A 24,459-nucleotide genomic window follows, 5' to 3' on the forward strand; every position below is an offset into this window, starting at 1 on the left:
TACTTAGAATTAAGAAAAATATCTTAAACATCTGAAATTGTATCTCCTTGAAAAGTCTCCCATGTATGGAGTCAGGGGGATCTCAAGCATCAGTAATTTATCCTGATGAAGCAGTGACTGCATGCAGCACAGTTTAGACAATGTTCCTGCAACACAGCAGGGGATAGAGCAGACATCCCCTAGTGCCATGCACAGCCCTGCCATTCTAGCATTCTATGATCCATTCCCCTTATAAATATATCTCCCGATGCCAGTGCACCTGCAATTGTGTAAATCTATTCCTTCCTGGACACACGACAAGCACAGCTTTAAGTAAGGTAGAGATTTATAGGAGACTATAACAAGAGAAAGAGGGATCTGCTTGCAGGAGTGCTGGTAATTGGTGAGGAAATGGTTGCGGCCTGGCATAGTGCGTTTCCTTCATGGATGAGTGCTAGACCCCTCTTGGAAGATCCCATGGGGGCTTAGCTGCTATCACCAGGTTTAGCATCTTTGAATAGGTTTCAGTGCGCCTCAAGCTATGCATGTGATTTATTGTTGGCCTTCAACATTTACAACAAAACTCCTTTACAAATTAAATGTGTTGTGTGCTTTCCTTGGGGGTTGTCTGGTTTGGCAACATCTTGTCAAGGCGAGCTAAGGCAGTGAGATAAATGAAGGACAGAGTCAGTAGGTAGACAGAGTTCAACTGCCCAAGACAGAAAGCTGTGATCTGGAAAGGACAGCTATACTGGAGGTCTAGAGGATTACATGTATTAAGCACAGTCAAACTACAGTCCAGCGTGCCCTCCTAGAGTAACTTGTCAACGAGCAGAGGGTGTTTTTTGATGAAGTTTTGAAAAAGTAAGCCCTAGGGGAGGGTATGCCACTTTGAGATATTCTGAGATAAAGGTCCTCTCCCTCATGTATTTGACCCAAGCAGAGGGTAACACAGAGGTGTATTAGAATATAAATTACTGAATGGCAGGGGTCGCTGCAAATGATGCCCACTTTTTATATTTCAAGAATTCCGGATGGGCCACTGCACCGGCCAGGCCTTACACTGTCAGACCAACACAGTCAGGCAAAGCCAGATCGACTGTACAAAGGATTATCCCAAACCCTATTAGGGCAATTATTAAATCACTGGAGTGGTAACTAATGTATGAAAAAGCATTTGTAGACCGTTTAGGCATGATTGTATGCATTAGTTACCACTCCGGGCGATCTTAATGTTTTTCACAGGCAGAGCAGGAGCACAGACCAACATGTAGGTCTTCGTCCCCCATCCACTGCACCTGTCAGAAACAAATGCTCGTCGACCAGCATCTGATTTTGATGCAAGCAGAAAGCATTGGATTCCAGTGGCATCCCCAGCATTCATCGCCTGCTAAACGCTGGGGAATTCCATAGGAACCCAGTGATGCCCTCCACTACGTGTGCATGATGAGAGACATGTATACTTCTTAGCACTACAAAGTACAATCAATGAACGTAAACTGGAGTCCACTCGGATTCGCGTTACTTTATTGCACTTTGTAGTACAAATAATGAAAATTGCACATAGGGGAATGCAGTGCACATGTTCGTGCAATTTTCACTACAAATGTAGCCCCTCTGTGGAGGGATCGGGAATAATAATCCACATCCTAGTGGCAGAGCTTCTCTCTATAGGCCTGACTCTCCTGGGGATAGACAAAGCAGCACATAAAAGGCTATACTCAAGAGAGAACAAAGTGGAAATAAGTTACCAGGTAGCATACAAAACAACGGGGATGTCAAAAATGTGTCACAATGTACTATTTACAGAGCTGTAGCAGAGATAGAAATGCAGTATGCTACAGGTCAGTAGCTTTTTTTTCAGGATACAGCCTTTTAGGGCAGGGACATCTGCAGAAGTGAATAAATGTTTAGCAAACAGTTTTAAAGTTTGGAATTGTAGATTATTGCATAGGGTTTCTGGAACAGGGAAAAGCCTGGTGTAAATGAACAGGATCAAGTCATGTTAGGCAGAATTCTCCAGAATGGCTAATTTCCCCTACCTATTGAGTCCCTCAGCAGCTTTGCTGGATTTCTAGGATTTATTTTTTTCACTTGGTAAGAGTATGAGCCTTTTTTCCCATTCTTACATGTGCTTTGCGGTGTGTGTTTAACATTTTTTTGTGTTCATAGACTGTGCAGTAACACAGGGTTGTCTTTTAGACTTCCTAACTCCGACTCCATTTTACTGGGACTGACTACTATCTCCGAGAAACATGTAAAGTTGCCATTGACTTTATATAGCCTCTTTTAAAACACACAGACCCAGTACAAACTATCTTAAATAGAGTCTGGAAAGGATTAATAAATATCCCTTTTTGTCTGTTTCTCTTGGTGCATTGTTTTGCTCCCTTTTCATTAAGACTTGGCTGGTGTCAGTGGTAACTACCCTATTTTTCCTACCTCGGTTATCTTAAATAACCCTGGTATTGTTTTAGGCTATCTTGGTAGCCTCGAACTTAAACCTGCTAGACCATATACATTTTTATACTGGGTTTATTCACCATATCTTTTTGTAAAAGTAGTCTTTCTCGTGTTTTACCCTACACAGAAGCCCTCCTTAGGCACCTGTATGTCTGGGGGGGGACAGGATGTGAGGGAGGTGTTTAGGACTCTGTGCACAGGGTCTCCTTGGAGACCCATGTTGCACTCTGATCTGATTGCCTGTGGTGACTGTCCCGGTGGGAAAGCCACCCTGCTGTGTTATCGACAGCCAGGCTGTGCGAATGGGGGAAAACTGCATAAAAAGCAGGTCTCTGGGTCTGGAAAGGCAGAGTCGCCACTGATACGAGAGAACCCGAAGAGGAGTTGACAGAAGAGGACCCCTACAATGACTGAACCTCCCGGGGAAGCCCTGCTGCAGGTCCGAATCTTCATACTCCAACGACAGGGAAGATCTGTAAATAATCTTCTCCCCTTGAGCTGGTGGGACCAACCAGTTCGCCCAAGCTCCAAGCAAAGCTCCCTTCTCTGGTCAAATTTTCTGTACACAGCTACAGTGAACTGGATAGCCAGGAGGAACGGACCCTACTTGCATTTTAAGGAGCGTACCTTTTATTTGTTGCTTTGCTCTGCTGCTGGTTTCAACCCTGGGCAGTGCAGGACCCTCCAGACTTCCTACTTCGTGTCAGTCCGACAGCCGCTTCAGGAACCCTGAGCCTGTAGGACCTTTGATGAATGTCTGCCTCAGCTACAGCCTTCTTCTCCATTTAAGGTACTGTTCAAATCCGGTTGTTCGTTTCATTCAGCCGCGGTGAAAGTGTGTGAAACCTTTTGCCAATCCGAGGGCTTGTCCTTCTCCATTCTTTAAACTAACTTCTCTGCTGACCAACTTCATCCGGAAATCTTGACAAAGACTTAACCGCAAACCATCCTGAACTGTGTGATCTTGAGCAAAAGACTCTGACCCATTGACTTTGGGCCAGGCCCTGTTTGAATCTGACTTCCTCACTGTAGTTCCTTTTTCTAGATTGCCCTGCTTACTTACTTGTTGGTGTTACTCAATTTCTGCCTAACTTTGTCTTTCCCTCCCTTTTAAATTGCTGGCGTGCCATTTTACTCACACTTCAGTTTGAGCCTAACCTGTCCAGAATCTATTGGGTTTGGTGTAGTGTATTAAGAGTGTGATATTTCAACTGCTTTACTTTAGTGAAATGTTATACAACTGATGTGTAAACAAATGTATAGAAAGACAGTGCAAGGACATTGAACAGCCAAGTTAAGCAGAAAAGATGAACCCGGTGTTAGGGATTGATGCCTGCGACTTCTCCTATAGTCAAGATTGCAGCCTCTGTGGAGTACATTGTGCAGGTGGAGGCCGAGCACTTCAGAACCTTTTAAGATGATGCCTAGGTTGGACACTTTCTCCTGACGGTCCATTGTAGGAGACGCAGGGTCCAGAACACGAGGTAAGTTATTGAAGTGGCTCCCGGTGCTGTTCCAATGAGAGCCAGAGTACCGAGGTGAGCAACTAGACGGCAGCCACGGAGTCAACGGCAGGGGGCTCTGGTGTGCCTCCCACTGAGCTGGGAGTGAGGATTGGGACAGCCAGGCTCCAGCAGTACTTTTCAATCAGATTGCAGTGTGCAAGAGTAGAGATTGCATCCTTTTTAGGTAGATCTTTCTTCCAGCTGCTTGGGGATTATAGGAAGTATTCTTATATATATCTTGGTGGGGACACACAAGGGCCAATCAGAGTGCGGGCATGACACAAAAATCATGGGAAACAGGTGGAGGAAGGCAGGCCAGGCCCAGCCAAAGATTTGGAGGCAGCTGGACAGGACTCACAATCAAGTGGGGGGGGGGCATGGTATGGGTAGGACAGGGAACATTACGAGAGGGGATGTTGGCTTGGAGACGGCACAGACTCATGGACTGGGTGTACAATGCCAAGTGGTGCAGGCGTGCACGAAGCGAGGTGTAGTCAGGTGGCAGAGTTACAGAAGTGTGGGTTTACTGTGGTCCCTCTCATGCGTCCCTTCCGATAATCGTGATGCATCAGAATTCCCACACAGTGGTGCAGCAGTGTCTGGATATCAACCGCCATGCCGTCTGTGTTCAACCCACACAACAACTCTGGTGTCCAGTCTCACACCTGCAACACAGTCACCATCTTACCTCCCACTCACACTACAGCCAGTCTGCAAACTATAGCATACCTGGCATCGACCGCTGCCCACCCACATTACACGTACCATGCTGCGGATCTCCCACAAGATACCCAATGGTCTTCCTCCCTCCTAACCACAACACGCCTGCAATGTAGTCCTCCACTCACAACATAACGGTTTCCTGCCTCCTACGGTGGCCGTTAGAGCAGCGAGCCAGAAGGAAGCCCTCATACACGAAGACCCTTAGCTGAACTATCTCAAGACTTGAACAAGAGCGGTTTCAAAAAGATCCTTTATTTATCTCCTATTCAGAACCTTACTCCACATGAACATTAATTGAAATTGGAATCTTGCTTTTAGAAAAGTGCAAAGAACTGAGCGAAACGTGTCTAGTTTCATTTTGAAAGGTTTTAGTACAAAACAAGATGAACATATTGCAATTTGATTTCTCATCAATATAAAGAAATGTATTCCTATGGGAAATTGACATAGACTACTAAATCAAATACGTTTTCCCATCAAAGTCATGTTCCGACGTGCTGAGACTATGGACCACAGGCAATAATGCAAGCGGGTGAAAGGGAAGAACACTATTTGACACTGGGAAAGGTGCATGCATAGGAGAGGTGGCGCAAACTAATATATCCCCCTCTGAAGCTTCACATCGATGGCATACCTGGCACTAGCATGGTATCCCTCACTTGCAGCATTCTCATGGTTCCACCAACCCAAACTTGGCATATCAGTTTCCCTTCATCCAGCCAAGGCACGCCTGTGGTTCTGTTGCCCATCCACCCGCATTCTATTTGATTTACAGCCCAGCAAAACAAATGCAGACAAATAAAGCGATGTTTAACGGCATAAAGACGGGCGTCATTTCACCAAAATGCCAGGGGTAGTGGAAGTGACATCACATGACCATTCACCTCTGATGACATCACAGCAAGTAGTCATTTGACACCACCCCGAGTGGCATCACGGAAAGCGATAGAACATGACCTTTAAGCCCTAGAAAAAACAGGAAGTGGCATCACATCGCATTCTCCTAGTACACTACTAAAATATGTTTACAATAATACATACGTTAATATCAGTCCGTATAGATCCATATTACCCAATTACTGTGAATGCAAGCAGACGTCCAAGACCACATGATAATGATGTGTTATACAGCACTTATGTTAAGCACTTTATATAGAACAAATATACATACAATATCACCCAACCTGTGTTGGTACTCCTTTATCAGCCTCAGAAGGATGAATGGCTGAGTTGGCCTTGCCGAGATTCGAACCTGTAACCTGCATATCACACACACATCGCAGCAGCAAGCGCTCAGCCCACTGAGCTATCTTGTCAGCTCTAGCTATCTCACCGGCTATAGTAAAATGAGCAATTAAATGTCGAATGTTCTCAAACTCAGAAAGCAAATTACACTCTGTAGTGGATACCTATAAACTGGTAACTGAGATTTAACAGCAGGCGAGTTCATCTGCAGGTCTGGTGCAAAGTTGGCCGCATGTCAAGCCTGTGTGGATCTACTTTTCAGGCTTCAGAGGATAGCAAAATACATACCATTGGGAGCTTTCATAACTGTGTATTAAAGAATTTAGAGTAGCGCTGGGCAGTGCTTTAAGTGGGTCGGGGCCTGTGGGGCTGAGCCGGGGCACTGCCGGGGCCCCCCGGTGTCACCACGCCATGGCAGGACGCATTATCCCACCACGGCCACAGCCGCGACGGGAGATGCGCCTGCCACTTTAACATCAGGCAAGTGAACAGAAGTGCCAGCCAGCCACAGCATCGCTGAGGCTGGCTGGCTGTCAGTCGCTGTAACTTCCCTGATGACCCCACATCTGAGGGGCCATCAGAGGAAGCTAGAGTCCCTTAGTTTTCCCTCGCCAGGTCACTGACCCTCAGTGAACCCTCGGGCTCCATGATCTAATATGCAGATTAGATCACAGAGCCCGCGGGTTCGCAGAGGGTGAAAGACGCCTCTGGCTCTGTGATCTATGTGCTCTGAGCAGAGATCACTGAGCCCGAGGCGCCTTTCTCCTTTGGCAAATCTTTATAAAAGATGCCTTCAATTGTGTAGGTTTAAGCCATCTTTTAGAAACGTCGAAATATTTCTATGTTTATAACAGACGGCTTGAATCGTACACAATTCAAGGCATCTTTTATAAAGCTTTGTCGATGGACAAAGCCACCTTGGGTTTTGTCCGTCCTCAACGCTTTATAAAAGATGGCTTGTACGTTTCAAGCCGTCTTTTATAAACATAGACATATGTTACAAATGTCTATGTTTATAAAAGGCAGCTTGAAAAGTGCACAAACCATAGTAAGGTAAGCACACAAGTGTGCGTAACTTACTATGGTTTGTGCACTTACAAGCCACCTTTTATAAACATATAAATATGTAACATTGCTTTGTATATAAAAGAAGGCTTGAAAAATCACAAACCATAGTAGTACGCAAACAAATATATAAATGCTCAAATACATTTATATATTTGTTTGCGCACCTTACTATGATTTGTGCACTTTTAGGCCACGCCCACAATGGAAGCCACACCCCCAAACGAGGGCCCCCCCTCAATTTCTTACCACACTTAAAGCACTGGCGCTGGGAAAGCAGCGGCGCACTCACACGCAGCGACAAGACATGTCCCGAAGACCAGAAAGACTCACCTAACCTTCCTCCAGGCACATTTGGCACTTGGGTGTGTGGAGTTCTCTTTTGCCTGAACATATGATCTCTTTACTAGATCTGGACTGCACTATTTTATGAAATAAAATGATTTGAACAGAAATTTCTGCTGATTAGTTTGTGTTCTAAATCTGGCTAACATGTATTTGTCATAATACTACAGGGTTTACAACTGCAATGAAGTCATTCACTCTCAGAGGAATGCTTTGAAAAAACACTGGCAGGCACTTTGAGCACAATGTTTGATGGTAAGGCTTGAAAAACCTATCTCAAAGAGTTATGTCTTTTGGGCGGGGATGGGCACGAAGTGCATGGGAAAGGCCCTACGGATTAGTACGGCCAGGGACAGTCAATGGTTGAGTAAATGACCAAACAACACCCACACGCTGTGTGTCCCTCCTCATATGGCATTTCTCCCCAGCTGTACTCTAATGTAATAGCTTCGGCTTCTAGCAAAACTAACAATAAAATAAATGCACCAGGGGGTTTGTCCCCCTCCAGCTGCATGTGAGTTTTCGAGGCTCCCGCCCGCAACATACCTGGTTCCATGCCCCCTGCTGTAAACATCCATACTTATTGAATTGCATATCTTTACACAGCCATAACAATATTAAGAGTAGGAGTGCAATGGACACATACACATTTTTCTTGGAAACATCCATACTGCCTTGTTACTGTCCCAAGAATACACCGGGCACCCAAGGCCCTTATTGTCCTTAATATGCCAGTCCCCAGAAATCTACGTTACCCAGCACCCCGTCTTGTGCGCCCTGAATTGTTCTCTGCATTCTGGTGGGCCTTTAGTTGTGCTCGTCTATTATTTCAAAGGAAATAAAACGCAATCCACAGGAAGCGATCTGGTCGTTTGGCTCTACATTGCTCTATTTTGCGTCAGATCGCATTTGCAACCGAGAAAACACCCACCAACATGCCTTTGGGTACTTCTAACACACCTTCTTTTTAACAATAATACTCTACATTTCATTTTTCAAATCTGCAGTTTAAAGTTGCCACTGCTTTTTGCAAGTTTGTTACACTTGAGAGATACTGAAAGCGCAGTAATCAGATTTTTTCTTTTGCATTTAAGCAAATTAACGTGAAAATACTGTTGGCACAGCTGTGTCTGCAGTTAACAGGTAGGTGGGAGGGGTGGCTTTAATCTTTAGCATGTCTCTTTAGAGGTGCAAATGGTGGGTGATTAGAAAGGGAGGGTGCATAAAATTGCATGCTGTGGAGGACAATGAATACAGGTGATGTAATTGTTTAAAATGCATTTTGTATTTTCTTTCATTGTAATTATTTCAGCCTTTACACAGTAGTGGGGGTGCAATGGAGGAAAGGTGGAACCCACGTATGGAGTTTGTATTGCATGTGGGAGGGGGCAAGGTAATGGCATTTAAGGAGATTGGGGGTTGGCTAACAGGGAAGGTAGTCACTTTTCACACACTTCCACCAATGCTCTACAGTCTACACCAGGGGTGCACAACTGATTTTGACAGAGGGCCGAAAGTACCTTACATGATGGCTATAGTGGGCCGAAAAGTAAATGTGGGTGGGGCGGTAGGCGTGGTGGGGCATGGCGTGGCAGGAGGCTTTTTCAACACCCAATTTTTATTAAACACATGGAAAAAGAATATGATTTTGAGGTGTAATGATTTTTATTTGTACTTCAAACTTATATTTTGTACTCCACATTTTCCATTGTTATTTATTTCCATTTCATTATTGCATATCGTATGTTTAATTAAATTATATATATTTTATTGACACTTGATTGGACATTCCATTATTTTGGACTGCTATACTTTGCTGTTTGGATTGCCCAAGAGGAATATGGCCTTCGTTGAGTCCGGTTTCCACAAAAATCAAAGGATGTACATCTCCTAACTGTGCCTGTTTTAGCTTTATTTTTGGGTTCACTCTTGGTGCCCCTCAAACAAACACTATGCCCCAAGACACCCACCCCTCAAACAAACACTATGCCCAAGACACCCACCCTTCAAGCAAACCCACACCTCAAGCAAACACTATGCCCCAAGACACCCACCCCTCGACCAAACACTATGTCTCATGACACCCAACCCTCATGCAAACACTATGCCCCAAGACACCCCCCCTCCTGCAAATACTATGCCCCAAGACACCCACCCCTCATGCAAACACTATGCCCCAAGACACCCACCCCTCAAGCAAACACTATGCCCCAAGACACCCACCCTCAAGCAAACACTATGCTCCATTGCCCCCACCCCTCAACCAAACACTATGCCCCAAGACACCAGCTCCTCAACCAAACACTATGCCCCATGACACCCACCCCTCATGCAAACAGTATGCCTCCAGACACCCACCCCTCATGCAAACACTATGCCCCAAGACACCCACCCTCAAGCAAACACTATGCTCCATGGCCCCCACCCCTCAACAAAACACTATGCCCCATGACACCCACCACTCATGCAAACACTATGCCCCAAGACACCCACCCCTCATGCAAATACTATGCCTCAAGACACCCACCCCTCATGCAAATACTATGCCCCAAGACACCCACCCCTCTTGCAAACACTATGCCCCAAGACACCCACCCCTCAAGCAAACACTATGCCCCAAGACACCCACCCCTCATGCAAACACTATGCCCCAAGACACCCACCCTCAAGCAAACACTATGCTCCATGGCCCCCACCCCTCAACCAAACACTATGCCCCATGACACCCACCCCTCATGCAAACACTTTGCCCCAAGACACCCACCCCTCATGCAAATACTATGCCCCAAGACACCCACCCCTCATGCAAACACTATGCCCAAGACACCCACCCCTCAAGCAAACACTATGCCCCAAGAAACCCACCCCTCAAGCAAACACTATTCCCCATGGCCCCCACTCCCCAACCAAACACTATGCCCCATGGCCCCCACCCCCAACCAAACACTATGCCACATTCCACCAAGCATCCACCATGCATACATACTCATACAGACCCCAACCCCCTACCCCTGCATACAAACTAACAAGTATACACCATGCACCCATACAGACCCGAACCCCCACCCCCAACTCAGCACACAAACCCACAAACATACACCATGCACCCATACAGACCCGAACCCCCCCACCCCCAACTCAGCACACAAACTCACAAGCATACACCATGCACCCATACAGACCCGAACCCCTCACCCCCAACTCAGCACAAACTCACAAGCATACACAATGCACCCATACAGACCCGAACCCCCACCCCCAACTCAGCACACAAACTCACAAGCATACACCATGCACCCATACAGGCCCGAACCCCCCACATCCAACTCAGCACTCAAACCCACAAGCATACACCATGCACCCATACAGACCCGAACCCCCCACCCCCAACTCAGCACACAAACTCACAAGCATACACCATGCACCCATACAGACCTGAACCCCCACCCCCAACTCAGCCCACAAACCCACAAGCATACACCATGCACCCATACAGACCCGAACCCCCACCCCCAACTCAGCACACAAACCCACAAGCATACACCATGCACCCATACAGACCCGAACCCCCACCCCCAACTCAGCACACAAACTCACAAGCATACACCATGCACCCATACAGACCCAAACCCCCCACCCCCAACTCAGCACACAAACTCACAAGCATACACCATGCACCCATACAAACTCGAGCCCCCCAACTCAGCACACAAACCCACAAGCATACACCATGCATCCATACAGACCTGAACCCCCCACCCCCCAACTCACCAAACAAACTCACAAGCATGCACGCATACAGACGCGGACCCCCCACCCCCGCATCTCAACATACACTGAACGTGCACACAACAACAAACATTCAGGCAGACCTGATACTCCCAACCCCCCAGCATCTCAACATACACTGCACTTGCACACAAACACATTCAGGCAGACCTGACACTCATCCCACCCCCGCATCTCAAAATAAACTGAACTTGCACACAATAACAAACATTCAGGCAGACTCGACACACACCCCACACCCGCATCTCAACATGCACTTTCACACAACAACACACATTCAGGCAGACCCGACACCCCCTCCCCCCAGCATCTCAACATACACTGCACTTGCACATAAACACATTCAGGCAGATCCGACACACACCCCACCCCAGCATCTCAACATACACTGAACTTGCACACAAACACATTCAGGCAGACCCAACACACACCCCACCCCCGCATCTCAACATACACTGAACTTGCACACAAACACATTCAGGCAGACCCAACACACACACCCCCTCCGTATCTCAACACACACTGCACTTGCACACAAACACATTCAGGCAGACCCGACACACACCCCCCCTCCGCATCTCAACACACACTGCACTTGCACACAAACACATACAGGCAGACCCGACACACACGCCCCCTCCGCATCTCAACACACACTGCACTTGCACACAAACACATTCAGACAGACCCGACACACACCCCCCCCTCCGCATCTCAACACACTGCGCTTGCACATAAACACATTCAGGCAGACCCGACACCCCACCCCCCGCATCTCAACACACACTGCACTTGCACACAAACACATTCAAGCAGACCCGACACACCCCCCACCCTTGCATCTCAACATACACTGCAGACATACAAATACAAACACCCATACACACCCGACACCCCCCCACCCCTGCATCTCACCATACATACAAAACAGAAAACAGAGTCAGGACGACCCGAGACAGACACACACACAAACATACAGCCCCCCTCACCATGTACTTACCAGACGTGCTGGAACGCTGGCGAGGCTTCTGGCACTACGGCTGGCGTGGGCGTGACAAGGCTGAAATGCCTTCCAGCATCAAGCCTTACTGTCCACGCCAGCCGTAGTGCTGGCACTCCATTGGTGCAGCACATACGCACTACGTGGCTCGTAGGAGCTGCGTGGTTCGTGTGCCCTGAACTAATGAGGGCCAGTGTTTTGTCCGGCCCGGAAGACAACAAAGACTTTCCTAATGGAGGGCGGCCGATGCTGCTTGCGGGCTGCCCTCCATTAGGAAAGTCTTTGTTGCTGGCGGGCCGGAAAAAAACGGCATGGTACGCCGCAACTGGCCCGTGGGCCGTATGTTGTGCACCCATGGTCTACACATAATAGTAGGGTGGCCAACCGTGTCGTATTTAGCCTGACTTACCCATACTGATGGGCTTTACCCTGTGCTGTGCACACACCCTCTGGGGCAATGCCAAAAGTCCAGAATTTGCTTCACCCTGGCCTGATAAAAGCCTTTCCAGCTCTGAGCTCACACTTCCCTGTGATACCAGGCAGCAGAATGGCCCTCAGTGGGGTACACGCAGCACCTTAGCATGTTGCTTTCTGTACACAGCATTACAATGGGAGTAATCAGGCACTGATGAGAGGAAGGGGGACCATGAGGAGGGTCTTTGGCCTTGAGGAAATGTGAATGGAGCTGATGAGAAATGGGAAGGAAGCTGGGTGAAATAAGACTGATTTTAAAACTCAAGGGAAGTTGTTTAGTCTCGCATTACTTTGCGTGGTGCCATGCAGGATGGGAAAATTAAAACAAAAGTCCTACTCTTTTAGCTCAAGCTGTTTCTATGACCACGTAAAGTGTACGTTTAGTTTATTGTGACATGCAAGTCTATTATGTTGTGTGCATTACTTTCAAGGCATTTCTTTCAACACAGCCTTGATAAATATGTAGGAAAATGCTTTTAGAGCAGGGTTTGTCCTCTTTTTTGTTAGGGGTTCGCTGGGGGAGAACTACCAAACAGTGGAAAAACAAGGGGTCAATATCAAGCTACCTACTGATGTCACACTTTAGGTTGGAAATTCAAACTCACATTGGGTGAATGCGAAATGTCATCTTTTGGGGACTTTCCTTGAAATTAATCATATTCGATATTGTTTGAAGTCACCCATTGATTACTAACATCACTTGATTTTTGATATGCATTACTGAGATATAAATACGTGAATAAGCAGTTTTGTGCTATAGAACCAGCTTCTGTTCTTTGCTATATTGTGTTATATGTTGTCATATGTGTTTTTTTTTAGAAAGGGGACAAATGGTGTCCAATTTTTATTATGTGTTATGGAATAAAATGTAATATATGTTTATAACCCCGACCCGTTTTTCATCTTTTGCTATTTGTTTCACAAAAGATAACATTTCACATTCACCCAATGTGACTTTGTTTGAAATGAATCATATTCGATATTGTTTGAAGTCACCCATTGATTACTAACATCACTTGATTTTCGATGTGCATTACTGAGATATAAATACGTGAATAAGCACATTCGTGCTATTGAACCAGCTTCTGTTCTTTGCTATATTGTGTTATATGTTGTCATATGCGTTTTTTAGAAAGGGGACCAATGGTGTCCAATTTGTATGTGTTATGGAATAAAATGTAATATATGTTTATAACCCCGACCCGTTTTTCATCTTTTGCTATTTGTTTCACAAAAGATGACATTTCACATTCACCAAATGTGAGTTTGAATTTCCAACCTAAAGTGTGACATCAGCAGGTAGCTTGTTGTGGACCCCTTGTTTTTCCACGTAATAAATATGTATAAAGATATGTGGTCAACTGATTAGATTGCCCACATCCTGTTTTTACCCCCTAACCAAAGTGTGCGATCCTAGGCAAATAATGTTATCTCACTGTGTCTTATCTGGAGTCCCTGTAAGTCATTCATGTTTAAAGCTTATGCTATTACATTATTGTGTTAGTATAAGCTCTTGTAAAACAAATCCTGACTCTTGGTTTAATGACTATGGGCCTGATTCATGGAATTATTTGCACGGTGCAAAGTGACTTTTCACTGGTGAAACGTGACTTTGCACTGCCAACAAAAACCCCCAATTCATGGTGGAACAGTGCAAAGTTTATTTATGCAGTGCAGATTCAGGGAGCAACGCAGTGCCCTTCATTGTTTCACGCCACCAAGTTATTTGCCAATCAGCGCACTCGTGGTAACTTATTCCAAAGCCACTTTCCATACTGCACCTGCGTATCAAAGACGCATGGTGCTTCTTGCAGTGCCCTTTCTGTGGAGTCACTTATGTTGGTGTCAATGTGTGTGCACAGTGGGACGCTTGCATATAGGTTTAGAGCTCTTACACATGAACGTCCTGCGTGTATAATGACACCGTGCGGAACCACACGCACTGCAGACCGCTTCTGACATGCTACCAAGTCCAAAGTGTCCGGCAAAACCATTTTGTAAAGTTGGCCACCAAACGCTAAAAGGTCATATAAACAGTCGAAGGATTGCGCGAGAGTTCTTTTAAAACACTCCTGCGTGATGTAAGGTAAATGCAGTTTAGATTGGGATGACTGTAATAGTATTGCAAACACTACTCTGTCTGGCACAGAGTACGCCCCCCTTGGGCTTTGCAGCTGCAGCACCCCGTGTTTTCTACAAAGAACGTCAGCATTCACAGCGCTGTTACGGGGCACCGGTGCTATGAACGTGGACCCGGGAGCCTGCTTAATGTTGACCCTTCGTGTCAGTCAGTCGCCACAAGTACAACGCTAACCCCCGAGCTTACCTCGCAGCGCAAATGGGGAAGAGGAGGACGTAGAGGAGGCACGGACTCCCTATGGCCGCACACGGCGAAGACATCTCGTTACAATCGGAGGATGCGGCGATGAAGTGAAATGGTGCTTCCGAGGCGCCCTCTCGCTTATATCTTTCATAGTAAGAGCCCTGCCCTCAGGGGGCCTGACGTAAGTGACCCCACCTCGCACTCGCAGAGAGCGGTGAGAATATCTGGGAACTGCCGCAATTGGGCAACTCCGTAGATTGCCAACAATGGCTCCCCGTGCCCGAGGCGAGCGCGCGAACTTAATCACTGTGGGTTACCACACGAAGGACACCTGGGGAGCTGGAAAAGTTGCAGTCCAAAGTTTCCGGTTCTTTCGCAGGGTCACTGAATGCTACAATGCTCTTCTCAAAGCGAACCCACTGAACTTTGCACGTGGGAATCATCCCACACTGGCGCCCACCCTTCAAACCCCCTGCGAAATGTGAGCTGGGGCTGTTGGGCGGGGCTGAAGCACGACTGGCTCAGTGTCCTTGCATGCCATACTTTTCTGTTGGTCAGAGAAGGGAAAGAAGCCTTTCCTGAAACAGGCGACTTTCAAATTTTACTGTCTGTGCAGAAAAATGTATTTGGCACAAATTCAGCAAAACTTGAAAACTGCTAGTTTCAAGAAAGGCTTCCCTCACCTCTCTGCTTAACACAAACCAAATGGACACATCAGCCCCCTCCCACCGGATGTGTGCGAACGTAATATGTTCTTTCACATCTTAGGGCAGTGGTCTTCAAACTTTTTTGGCCAGGGCCCCCCTGAGCAAAATTTGGGCAGGTCGGGACCCCCCAGAAATGCCAAATGGACAGTATATATTGCGCGCCGTCACCTGCTCCCATCAAAGTCGCTGGGCTCCCTCATCCCACTCCTACCCAGTCGCTGGTCTCTCCCCACCCCATCACACACCCAGGGCTCTCCCCACTCTGCTCCCATCACTATCCCATGGTTCCCGCCCATTGTGCTCCCACCATAGTCCCTCGGTTCCCCCATCCCGTTCCCAACACAGTCTGAGGGCCAGTGGCGGCTGGTGAATCTTTTTTAAGTGGAGGGGCATTAAGGGGAGGTTCGGGGGGGTTTCCCCCTGTGAATTTTTTTTTAAATAATAGGTTAAAATGTTGCATTGTAGAGCATACTTTTAACAAAAAATGGGTAAATAGCCAAACAGTTTGCAATTGTTGCTGGGAGTCCAGGGGGCAGGCATTGATATTTTATTTCTATCGCGCTCGTACACAAGTGTTTCAGAGCGTGACAAGGCAAGGGAGGGGAACAGAGGAGAATAAAACAGCGATCTTACTAGGCCCAGTGACATTGAGAACGCGCAAGTGTGAGGGGAAAAGTGCATGGAAGGGGGGAGAAGTGGAAAGTGCGAAGCAGAGGAGAAACAGATAAATAACAATAAATAAATAATAAAGGCAACAAACAGTGGTAGTGCAGCCAGCAATTTGCAAGTGCTACGTTTAAGGCAGCAGACAGGGTAGGTCTGATAAGTGCAGGAAGAAAGATGGTTCTCCTCAAGTTTTAGAGTGGCAGGGCGCTGTTCCAGAGGGAGGCCCCAGCCGAAGAAGGAGATCTACCCCCAGCTCGTTTCTTTGATAAACGACTGACCCTGAGGGAGTTGGAGGTAGAGGAGTGAAGAGCTCGAGAGGGGAGGTATTTGCGGAGGAATAGCTGAAGGTATTTTGGACCGAGGCCCCAGAAAGCCTTGTGGACAAGGCAGAGGGTTTTGAATGATAGATGTCCGGTAAAAAGATACCATCCCTGTCCCCTGGGCCCCACTGGTCCTAACACAATGAACATGATTATGTGTATATGCAAGGCGCTGCACATTCATACAGCAATCACTCTATCATTCACATGAGCATCCATCACCATACACTCACTCATAACGCATCCATACACATGTTTAAATAAAAACAATGAACATAAACGTACCTTCTGCATTGGCCTGTGTGTGGGTGCTGCTCCAGCTGCTCTGTCCGTATGTGCGAGGAGGCGCAGGAGCTCCCCCTCGGACATACAGACATGCAGTGCCCCAGCCAGCATTTCCAATGAGCTATGCAATGCTGGCGAAGCAAAACGCCCCAGCACTTGCATGGCTCAGTGAGCATGTGCGGCTGGGGAACTAAACTGAACTGTCAAAGGGAAACAGTGTTTCCCTTTGACAGTTCAGCCAGCCCAGGAGCACTCCATTAGCTGGATAAAGCAGCTGAGGGAGTGCTCACGGTTTCACTGGGCTGGCTCCTTAGCTCCTCCATAATGGGTGGGGGCCACTATGCAGTTAGTAATGTTGACCATTGTTGCTGAATATATCACAATTTACTTACATTTTAACACAAAGCACCCCTTTGGGTACTATTGAAACAGTGGGCTTCATAACTACTCTGGCGGTAGCTGTGCCGGTAAAACCGGCACGGCTGCAACTGGAGTTGCATCCGGGTCTGGCACCCGCGAATGGGCAATTACTAGGTCATGCCGAGTTAGGCGGACATGATAATTGCCCTTTCGAAGGTGCCGGTAGATCCCCATTCCCATTTGAGCCCCATATGGCTCAAATGGGAAGGGGGAGCTCGGATGCACCGGCACCGTTAATAACGGTGCTGGTGCATCCGACGAGCTGAGGTCAGACCTGGCGGGGGCTGTCAAGCACCCACGAGCACAACTCTTACTATGGCGGAACGGTAGCAACGGTGCCGGTAGCTTACCAGCACCGTTGTTACTGGTCCGCCATAGTAGTAATGAGGCCCAGTCTGTGACTAAAGGAATGAATATCCATTTACAACTGTGGGCCACTTTTTCATTGTTGCCTGAGACAGTTTCATGCTTCAGCCCGCCCATGTGGGCCACCCCTGCCCATTTCTTCCAATCTAAAAAAAAAAACAAAAAAAAAAAAAAAAAAATCTTTTTTCATGCTGAGCTCTCAGGGCCCCCCTGGGATGCACCCGCGGACCCCTAGGGGGTCGCGACCCACAGTTTGAATACCACTGTCTTAGGGGAAGGAGCTGATGTGCACACTTGCTTTTTGTTAGGCAGAGACGTGAGGAAAGACTTTTCTGAAACTGGCAGTGCATATTAGCTTATTGTGCATGTATGTATGTATGCATGTGTGTATGTAATGTATGTGTGAATGAGTCAGTGTGTGTGAATTAGTGTATGATGTATGGGGGGCTGGGTGTGCATGTAAATGAGCGAGTGTGTGGTAAATGGGATGTTTAAATGAGTGAGTTAATGTGTAATTGTGTCTGACTATGTGTAATGCTGGCCTGATAACATTTGATACTTGGACCCATGCCAGACAACCCTTGGGATAGAACAGAGGGGGCGCAGCCTCCAAGTTTGCCACCCTTATCCCCCCCCCCACATGTAGGTTTTGTTGCACCCCTGATCCCACATGCATCCTTCAGGTGGCGGGCAGTGCGAGCATTTCAGACTGTAGTGAAAGGGGGACACAGAGGCCTTAATTGGGGTAAAACATATGTGGTGTATTAAGTAGATAGGGTACAGAGCCCCGCCAGCCTTTCTCCTTGTCCGCGTGCCTTCAGCCCTCTCTGCTCGCTCCCTCCATCCTCTCCTCGAATGCTACGCCGTCAGATGAGGAGTGACTACACAGGGTGCCCATGCGGCACAGCCGGGGAAAGCACTACACTACACAGACATAGTACAATACAAAGCAGCAGAATACAATAGCCACATTCTTTCTGCTGCTGTGAGCAACTTACACACCCGCTTCTGCCAGCGCCCACTCTGATATTGTACTTGGCAGATGCTACCATTGCAGTGCTCTTATGCTTATTTGATGTTATATTATGCTATATTTGGTATGCTACACTCTGCCATATGGTTGTGCTATAGGTTTTATTTGCTTTACCTTGTTTTAAAATGATACATTGTAATACGTGAATTATTATCGTATAGGATAACATTAACACTGCATGTTTTGTTATTACGTGTAATCTTAGTTAATGGATCAAATCATTGAGCAGGACAGCTTGTGAGTTATGAAACGCTATCTTTATTTTCGTACTAATGAATGCCAACATGTGGCGCGTAATTCAATATTGAGGTGGAGTTGTGGGTAGGCATGGTGGTACGACATCCTTTCATCGCAGAATGTTTTTTCGCTGGGTTTTTTACTACAAATTGTTTGCTGAAAAAACTCTTCACTTTTTTTGGGGGGTGTTAGAAAAATATATAAATTGGGTGTGGGTGTTCGGGAACATGAAAAATGAAAGGGGATAGGGGATTTGGGCGGGGGGACCCCGAAATAAAATAAAATTTGATTCGTTTTTCCAAATGAAATCTGAGTTTAAAAAAACCAGCGAAAAAACATCCCGCAATGAAATGACATGGAACCGGCACGGTTACCTCCGTCAATCCGCAGGTCATTCACCGTGTGTGTGCCGTGCCTCTCTGCTCCCTGCGCAGTGTCACGAGCTGCGTGCGTGTCATGATGCGGGCGGGGCGGACGCTGCAACACGCACACCACAGAATACAGTGGCCACGTGGTGGTACCTACTACACGTATATTTGTTAGTATGCTTATACTTATCAAAGTATGCACACGTGCAATGGAGCTGAAAGTAAAAATGAGGCAATTCATTGTGCTTTTTAACTTGGAGCTGTGTGACATCAATGGCGTAAGTCAACTGTGCACAACATATGTCCTGGCTGTAGGCATGATTTATAGCCCTACAAGTTACTGGCATTTTACAATGAATTCTGTCGTTTTTATTTTTAGCTTAGGTGGTGCTTTAGCGCCCCCCATAATCCAAAACTATTTCATTGGCGTACAAGTGGGAGGGAGATGGCATATGAGTAGGGACACAAAGCTTGTAGGCGTTGTTTGGTTATAGTGTCGGGGGTGGAAACAAGACATCAATCTTTACGCTAGCGGCTAGTGATATTGGGTAGGGTGTTGCTGTGAATCCAAGCAGAAAGAGACGCTTCCCTAACGTCTTACAAGTACGCGCAGAAATACAAAGGTTTATTTGGTTTCTACAAGCGCCTTCCCTTTTATTGTGTAATAAACGCTCTATATTTTGTTCTCAAACTTTTGACAGTATAGTTTATTTGACTATGAATTAATGATTGTGAATCAATTTGAGCCAAATAAGCCTTCAGATTTTAGAGAACGTAATTTATTTACCAATTAATTGGTGATTGCCAATCTATTTTAGCTAAATGAGCCAACACGTGTTTCGAGTAACCCTTTTCTTCAGGGCTCTTTTAACAATATACACTCAGTTGCATATTTTCACATTCACTGGCTATTTTCTGCTTACATAAAGGTGATCGAATTTGCAGGTGATGACATCCATGTTCATTAATATATTGCAAAAATGATTAGTGTCCAAACATTTGGTCCAGCATTGAAAATAAATTATATTAGTCGACGAATAATTCATAAAATATCCATCACATGCATTGATTAGAAAGTGAAGTTCTAAAAATTAAAAGGACAAGAAGTATCATAAAGGGGAGGGTTACAAAGAAATACAAACACAAGAAACAAAATCACAAAGATATGGTAGTAAATAAACACAAGAAATCTGATCATTGCTAAATCAGTCATTGGCTTAACAACCTTAAATCAAATCAGTTGTTTTATCAGAAATATCATTCTGCACCTGTGAGTGACATGTTAAGAAATGTATAACAGGGTGTGTGGGGGATCCCTAAACAATTGAATTCCCCTGTTGATGTCCCTCTATAGGTGGTCTTTCTTTTGATGCCTACTGTTGTATTATTCTGTTAAAGTGAAATATGAGTTTTAGGCAGAATTGAATGCAGTACCCTCTGGGACCACCACACACAATTAGGACTACAGGTGTACGCAAAACCAACCTTTAGTATAAGTCTCTACTATACACTTTTTGACAGCAAGCGGAACCGCCAGGCTTATCTCAAGAGGGAATGTGAGCAGTAAATGATGTTACACAGAGGTCTTACAATCACAGTGGTTACACTGAAGGTTTCTTGGTAAAACCCTTATTAATTTATTACACAATCATTTAGAAAACATTCACTAGAAGGAGGCAACTTAATATTATACACAAATACACTCCAGTATCGAACCAATACGTTTCTGAGTAAATTAGGCTCCCCTGAAATAGGAGCAAAATAGCATTTCCGTCACTTTAAATAGGAGTAAAAAGGCACAAGTTCATGACATAGATCAGAAATACTTTCTTAGGCAGTGCAAATAGTTTCAGTTCGCTAGAGGACTCGATTCAGTTCAAAAGGCCTAGGCCAAAGTCAATGGACTAGTGTCTTGGATAGGAAAGAGCAGTTCTGGTAGTAAACCGTAAGGTCTTTGCCAAAGTTCTCAGAAGTAGTTTGTACGAAAAAGAATCATAATTGGGGTCACAAGCTGATTAGGTAAGTTCTCTCAATCGGGTTGGCACAGTACCTTAATATGAAGAAAAGATGCAGCTGAAGACGTTGGTTCCTGGCAGTTCCTGCAGATCTCACTGTTCCTGACCCTCATGCACTGCACGGGCACTGGTCAAAAAGCTGGCAAATGGAAGATCTTTGGTTCGAGTAGCTGTAGTGAAGCACACAAGCTGGTGTCCTTCCCCCTGGTTAAACCTAACCAGCTCAGAGATTGGTATCCAGGTGGCTTACGAGTTGATTGGTCCCACCAACTCAAAGGAAGACGTCGTCCTTGAAGGGGCTTCTCTGTCGAGATGAACTTGGAAATTCGAACCTGCAGCAGGGCTTTACCGGGCAAACCAACGGTCCAGGAGTTGCATCAGCTGTCCTCTTCCAGCTCGTCTTCAGTTCTTTTGTTCCAGGGGTCGACTCTGCCTTCCAAGCCAAGAGACTCACCTTTTAAACAGTTTTCTCACTTTCATTCCAGCCTAGCTGTTACTCACCCAGCAGGTTGGCTGTCCTTGCAGACAGTCAGCCAGCCAATCATGCCAGAGTGCCTTTGGGTCTCCTAGGAGACTAAGCACAGGGAGCTTCGGGCACCTCCCTCACTCCCTGCCCACCTCAGACACTCAGGCGTCAGAGGCGGTCTTCAGTCCTGAAGCCCGCCAAAGGCGTACGAACAAAGGGTCCAAACCTGGTTTGACGCGCAGAGACAAATTCCAGAAGGACCTTTCCAAAAAGAAATGTCAAAAAAAGAAGACCGGGACTGTTTAAACAAAGGGGCTTAAGGCGCCATCTTGAAAAACATGACTCCCGCGATTTTTAGCTACCAGTGTTCGTGTTCGGGACAAATCATGGTAGTTTGTTGTAAAACCACTGCCACCAGCCATTTCAATAGGAAAGGGTAGTATTTGGCTGCTACATGAGTATTTAGACACAGGGGATACTATGTAACCCCTCCAGCACTCTATTGTGAGATAGTGTGTGCTGGGTCTAGGAATTTGGAAAGACTAGTAAAGTCAGTTTCACTTTACATTCTCTGGGAAACCGTAGTTTATCCCAGAGAAGGTATTTAAACCTTTTGGCAGTTTAAAAGACATCAATGTGGCTCTGCACATAAAGTGCTGTGTAACACACATGATAAGATGATGCCTATGGAGTCATCTAAAACCCCATAATCAAAGAACACAAGAGTAAAACACACATCAAAATACATGAAAGAGTGGGAAAATAGGCTCATACAAAAATAAAGTCCTCAAAATCCAGCTAAATTGCTGGGGGTCTCTAAGGTGAAGGGAATTAGCACATTTATGAGAATTCTCCCTAACACTGAGGAATACAATTGTGAATGCTTAAGTGATCTAGTCCTATTAGGTTACATGTAATATTAAGTTGGTTTCACAGGTTTGTAATTTCCGAAGGGATGTTGAAATCTAAAAAAATGGGTCCATTAGTGATGTAAATCAAGCATTAACATTGGCTTTGTATTAAAAAATGCATGTGTATTGGGGAGATATTATTAAAACACTGACATTTTCGTTTGTGATACCATGGGCAGTAGTTAATGTTCTCTCACAGTTTTTGCTCATGTTAAAGTGAGCGTCATAACGTGGCCTCAGTTTACTATGGTCCGTGTATGTAAACATGGATAGATCCGGTTCCCTCTGCAAAATGAACCATATGCAATTCATTGTCTATCTTCCTAATGAACCGAGAAAATGTCGTCAATGATTATCCAAACCATACTCAGTTAATTTTAGATTGTAAATCATCCCTTCCTTACCTGTGGTTGGTAGCGGAACAGTCCTCCATCCGGAGGCTTGTCGTTTGGGCATTCTATCTGTGACCGCCATCTTTGATCCCTTTAGTAAATGGTGGTGTGTGTCTTATTAACGAAAAAAGATGACAGACTATTTCTTAAATGCCCTAGTCTATTGTGGTGTCTCAAGCGCCAATTTTTAGAGAATTCTGTTTGTCTTATGCAGTGTTAATGGGTGCAGGCGATACATCGCCACCAGTTAAATTGTTTACTTTGGTGTTGCTCATATTCATGGTATCCACTATAGTGAACTTAGAAACACAAATGTCTGATTGACCACAACTTAATATATATTTAGGTGGTAGAGTCATCCAGTTCACAACCTCTATTTCAATCCACCTCAGTCCAGCAACAACCGGATCCACCATCTAGACAAGTGGAGAAATGCAGCCCCATCAACCATCCCTAGCTACAGCCGCACATGCCAACGCACCCTGAGAAACGGAAAGCTAACACCTAGAACTAATCTCAAGAGAGACATTGTTATCACCACTGCCCCTGCTATCATAAGAAGGAACTCACTCCTATCACTCCGAACAACCTGGTCCCATGCCACCACGACAAAATACTCCCCCTCCAATACTAAGGATAAATCCTATCTACCATTCAATAATACTGGCCCCACTACTAGACTAAACTTATCTACCTGCCCAATGGATCAAAGTCCAAGTCCAATACCCACTGCCACTATCTAAAAAAAGAATAACAAATCGTACCAAGAAATCCGGGGCACCCTCATTAATGCTAGATCCCTACCGGCCCATGCCCTAGACGTTGCAGACATCATTACTACAGACAATCTTGACTTCATAGCCATTACAGAATCATGCTCCAAGCAGCAGCAGGCCCGGCCCTTGCCCTAGCCATGCCCGACAACTACGCAATATGTCAGATGGACAGACCCTCTACCAAAGGGAGGGATTTAGCTATCATAGCAAAAACACCCTCAATATGAGAGAATTACCAAATACCTCTCTCCCCTCAGGGGAATTACCCTCAGTAAAAATGACAATGTCTCATACTGAAACCTTGAATATTCACCTGATCAACAGACTCCCGGGATCTGTATTCTCTTTCGAGAATGATGTAGCCCAAGTCCTCTCTAATAACACCAAACCAAACTCCCAGACCATCAACCTCAGTGACTTCAATCTAGGTTTTAACGACCCACTAGACAAAAATGCACTATTCCTTGCTAATAGTATCTCAGCACTTGGCGTCCTGCACTGAATCCAGAATCCCACACATGCTAAAGGCTGCATCCTCTACTGGCTGGTGGACCTTAACTGCAAGACTACCATTACTTTGATCTCT

At 45.9% G+C, this 24,459-nt stretch overlaps 1 protein-coding gene across 1 annotated transcript in view; it reads right to left on the reverse strand.

The window, feature by feature from the left end:
- Positions 1-15,080, reverse strand: part of LOC138453424 (CD109 antigen-like) — a 349,776-nt gene extending 334,696 nt beyond the window's left edge. Inside the window, exon 1 of the mRNA XM_069606257.1 lies at positions 14,915-15,080. Within this exon, the coding sequence (XP_069462358.1) occupies positions 14,915-14,988 (74 nt within the window). The 5' untranslated portion in view covers positions 14,989-15,080. The remainder of the gene's footprint in view (positions 1-14,914) is intronic.
- Between the last annotated feature and the right edge of the window lie 9,379 nt (positions 15,081-24,459).

Source organism: Ambystoma mexicanum, chromosome 4p, assembly GCF_040938575.1.
Source record: "Ambystoma mexicanum isolate Mex_15411 chromosome 4p, UKY_AmexF1_1, whole genome shotgun sequence".
Taxonomy (NCBI): Eukaryota; Metazoa; Chordata; class Amphibia; order Caudata; family Ambystomatidae; genus Ambystoma; species Ambystoma mexicanum.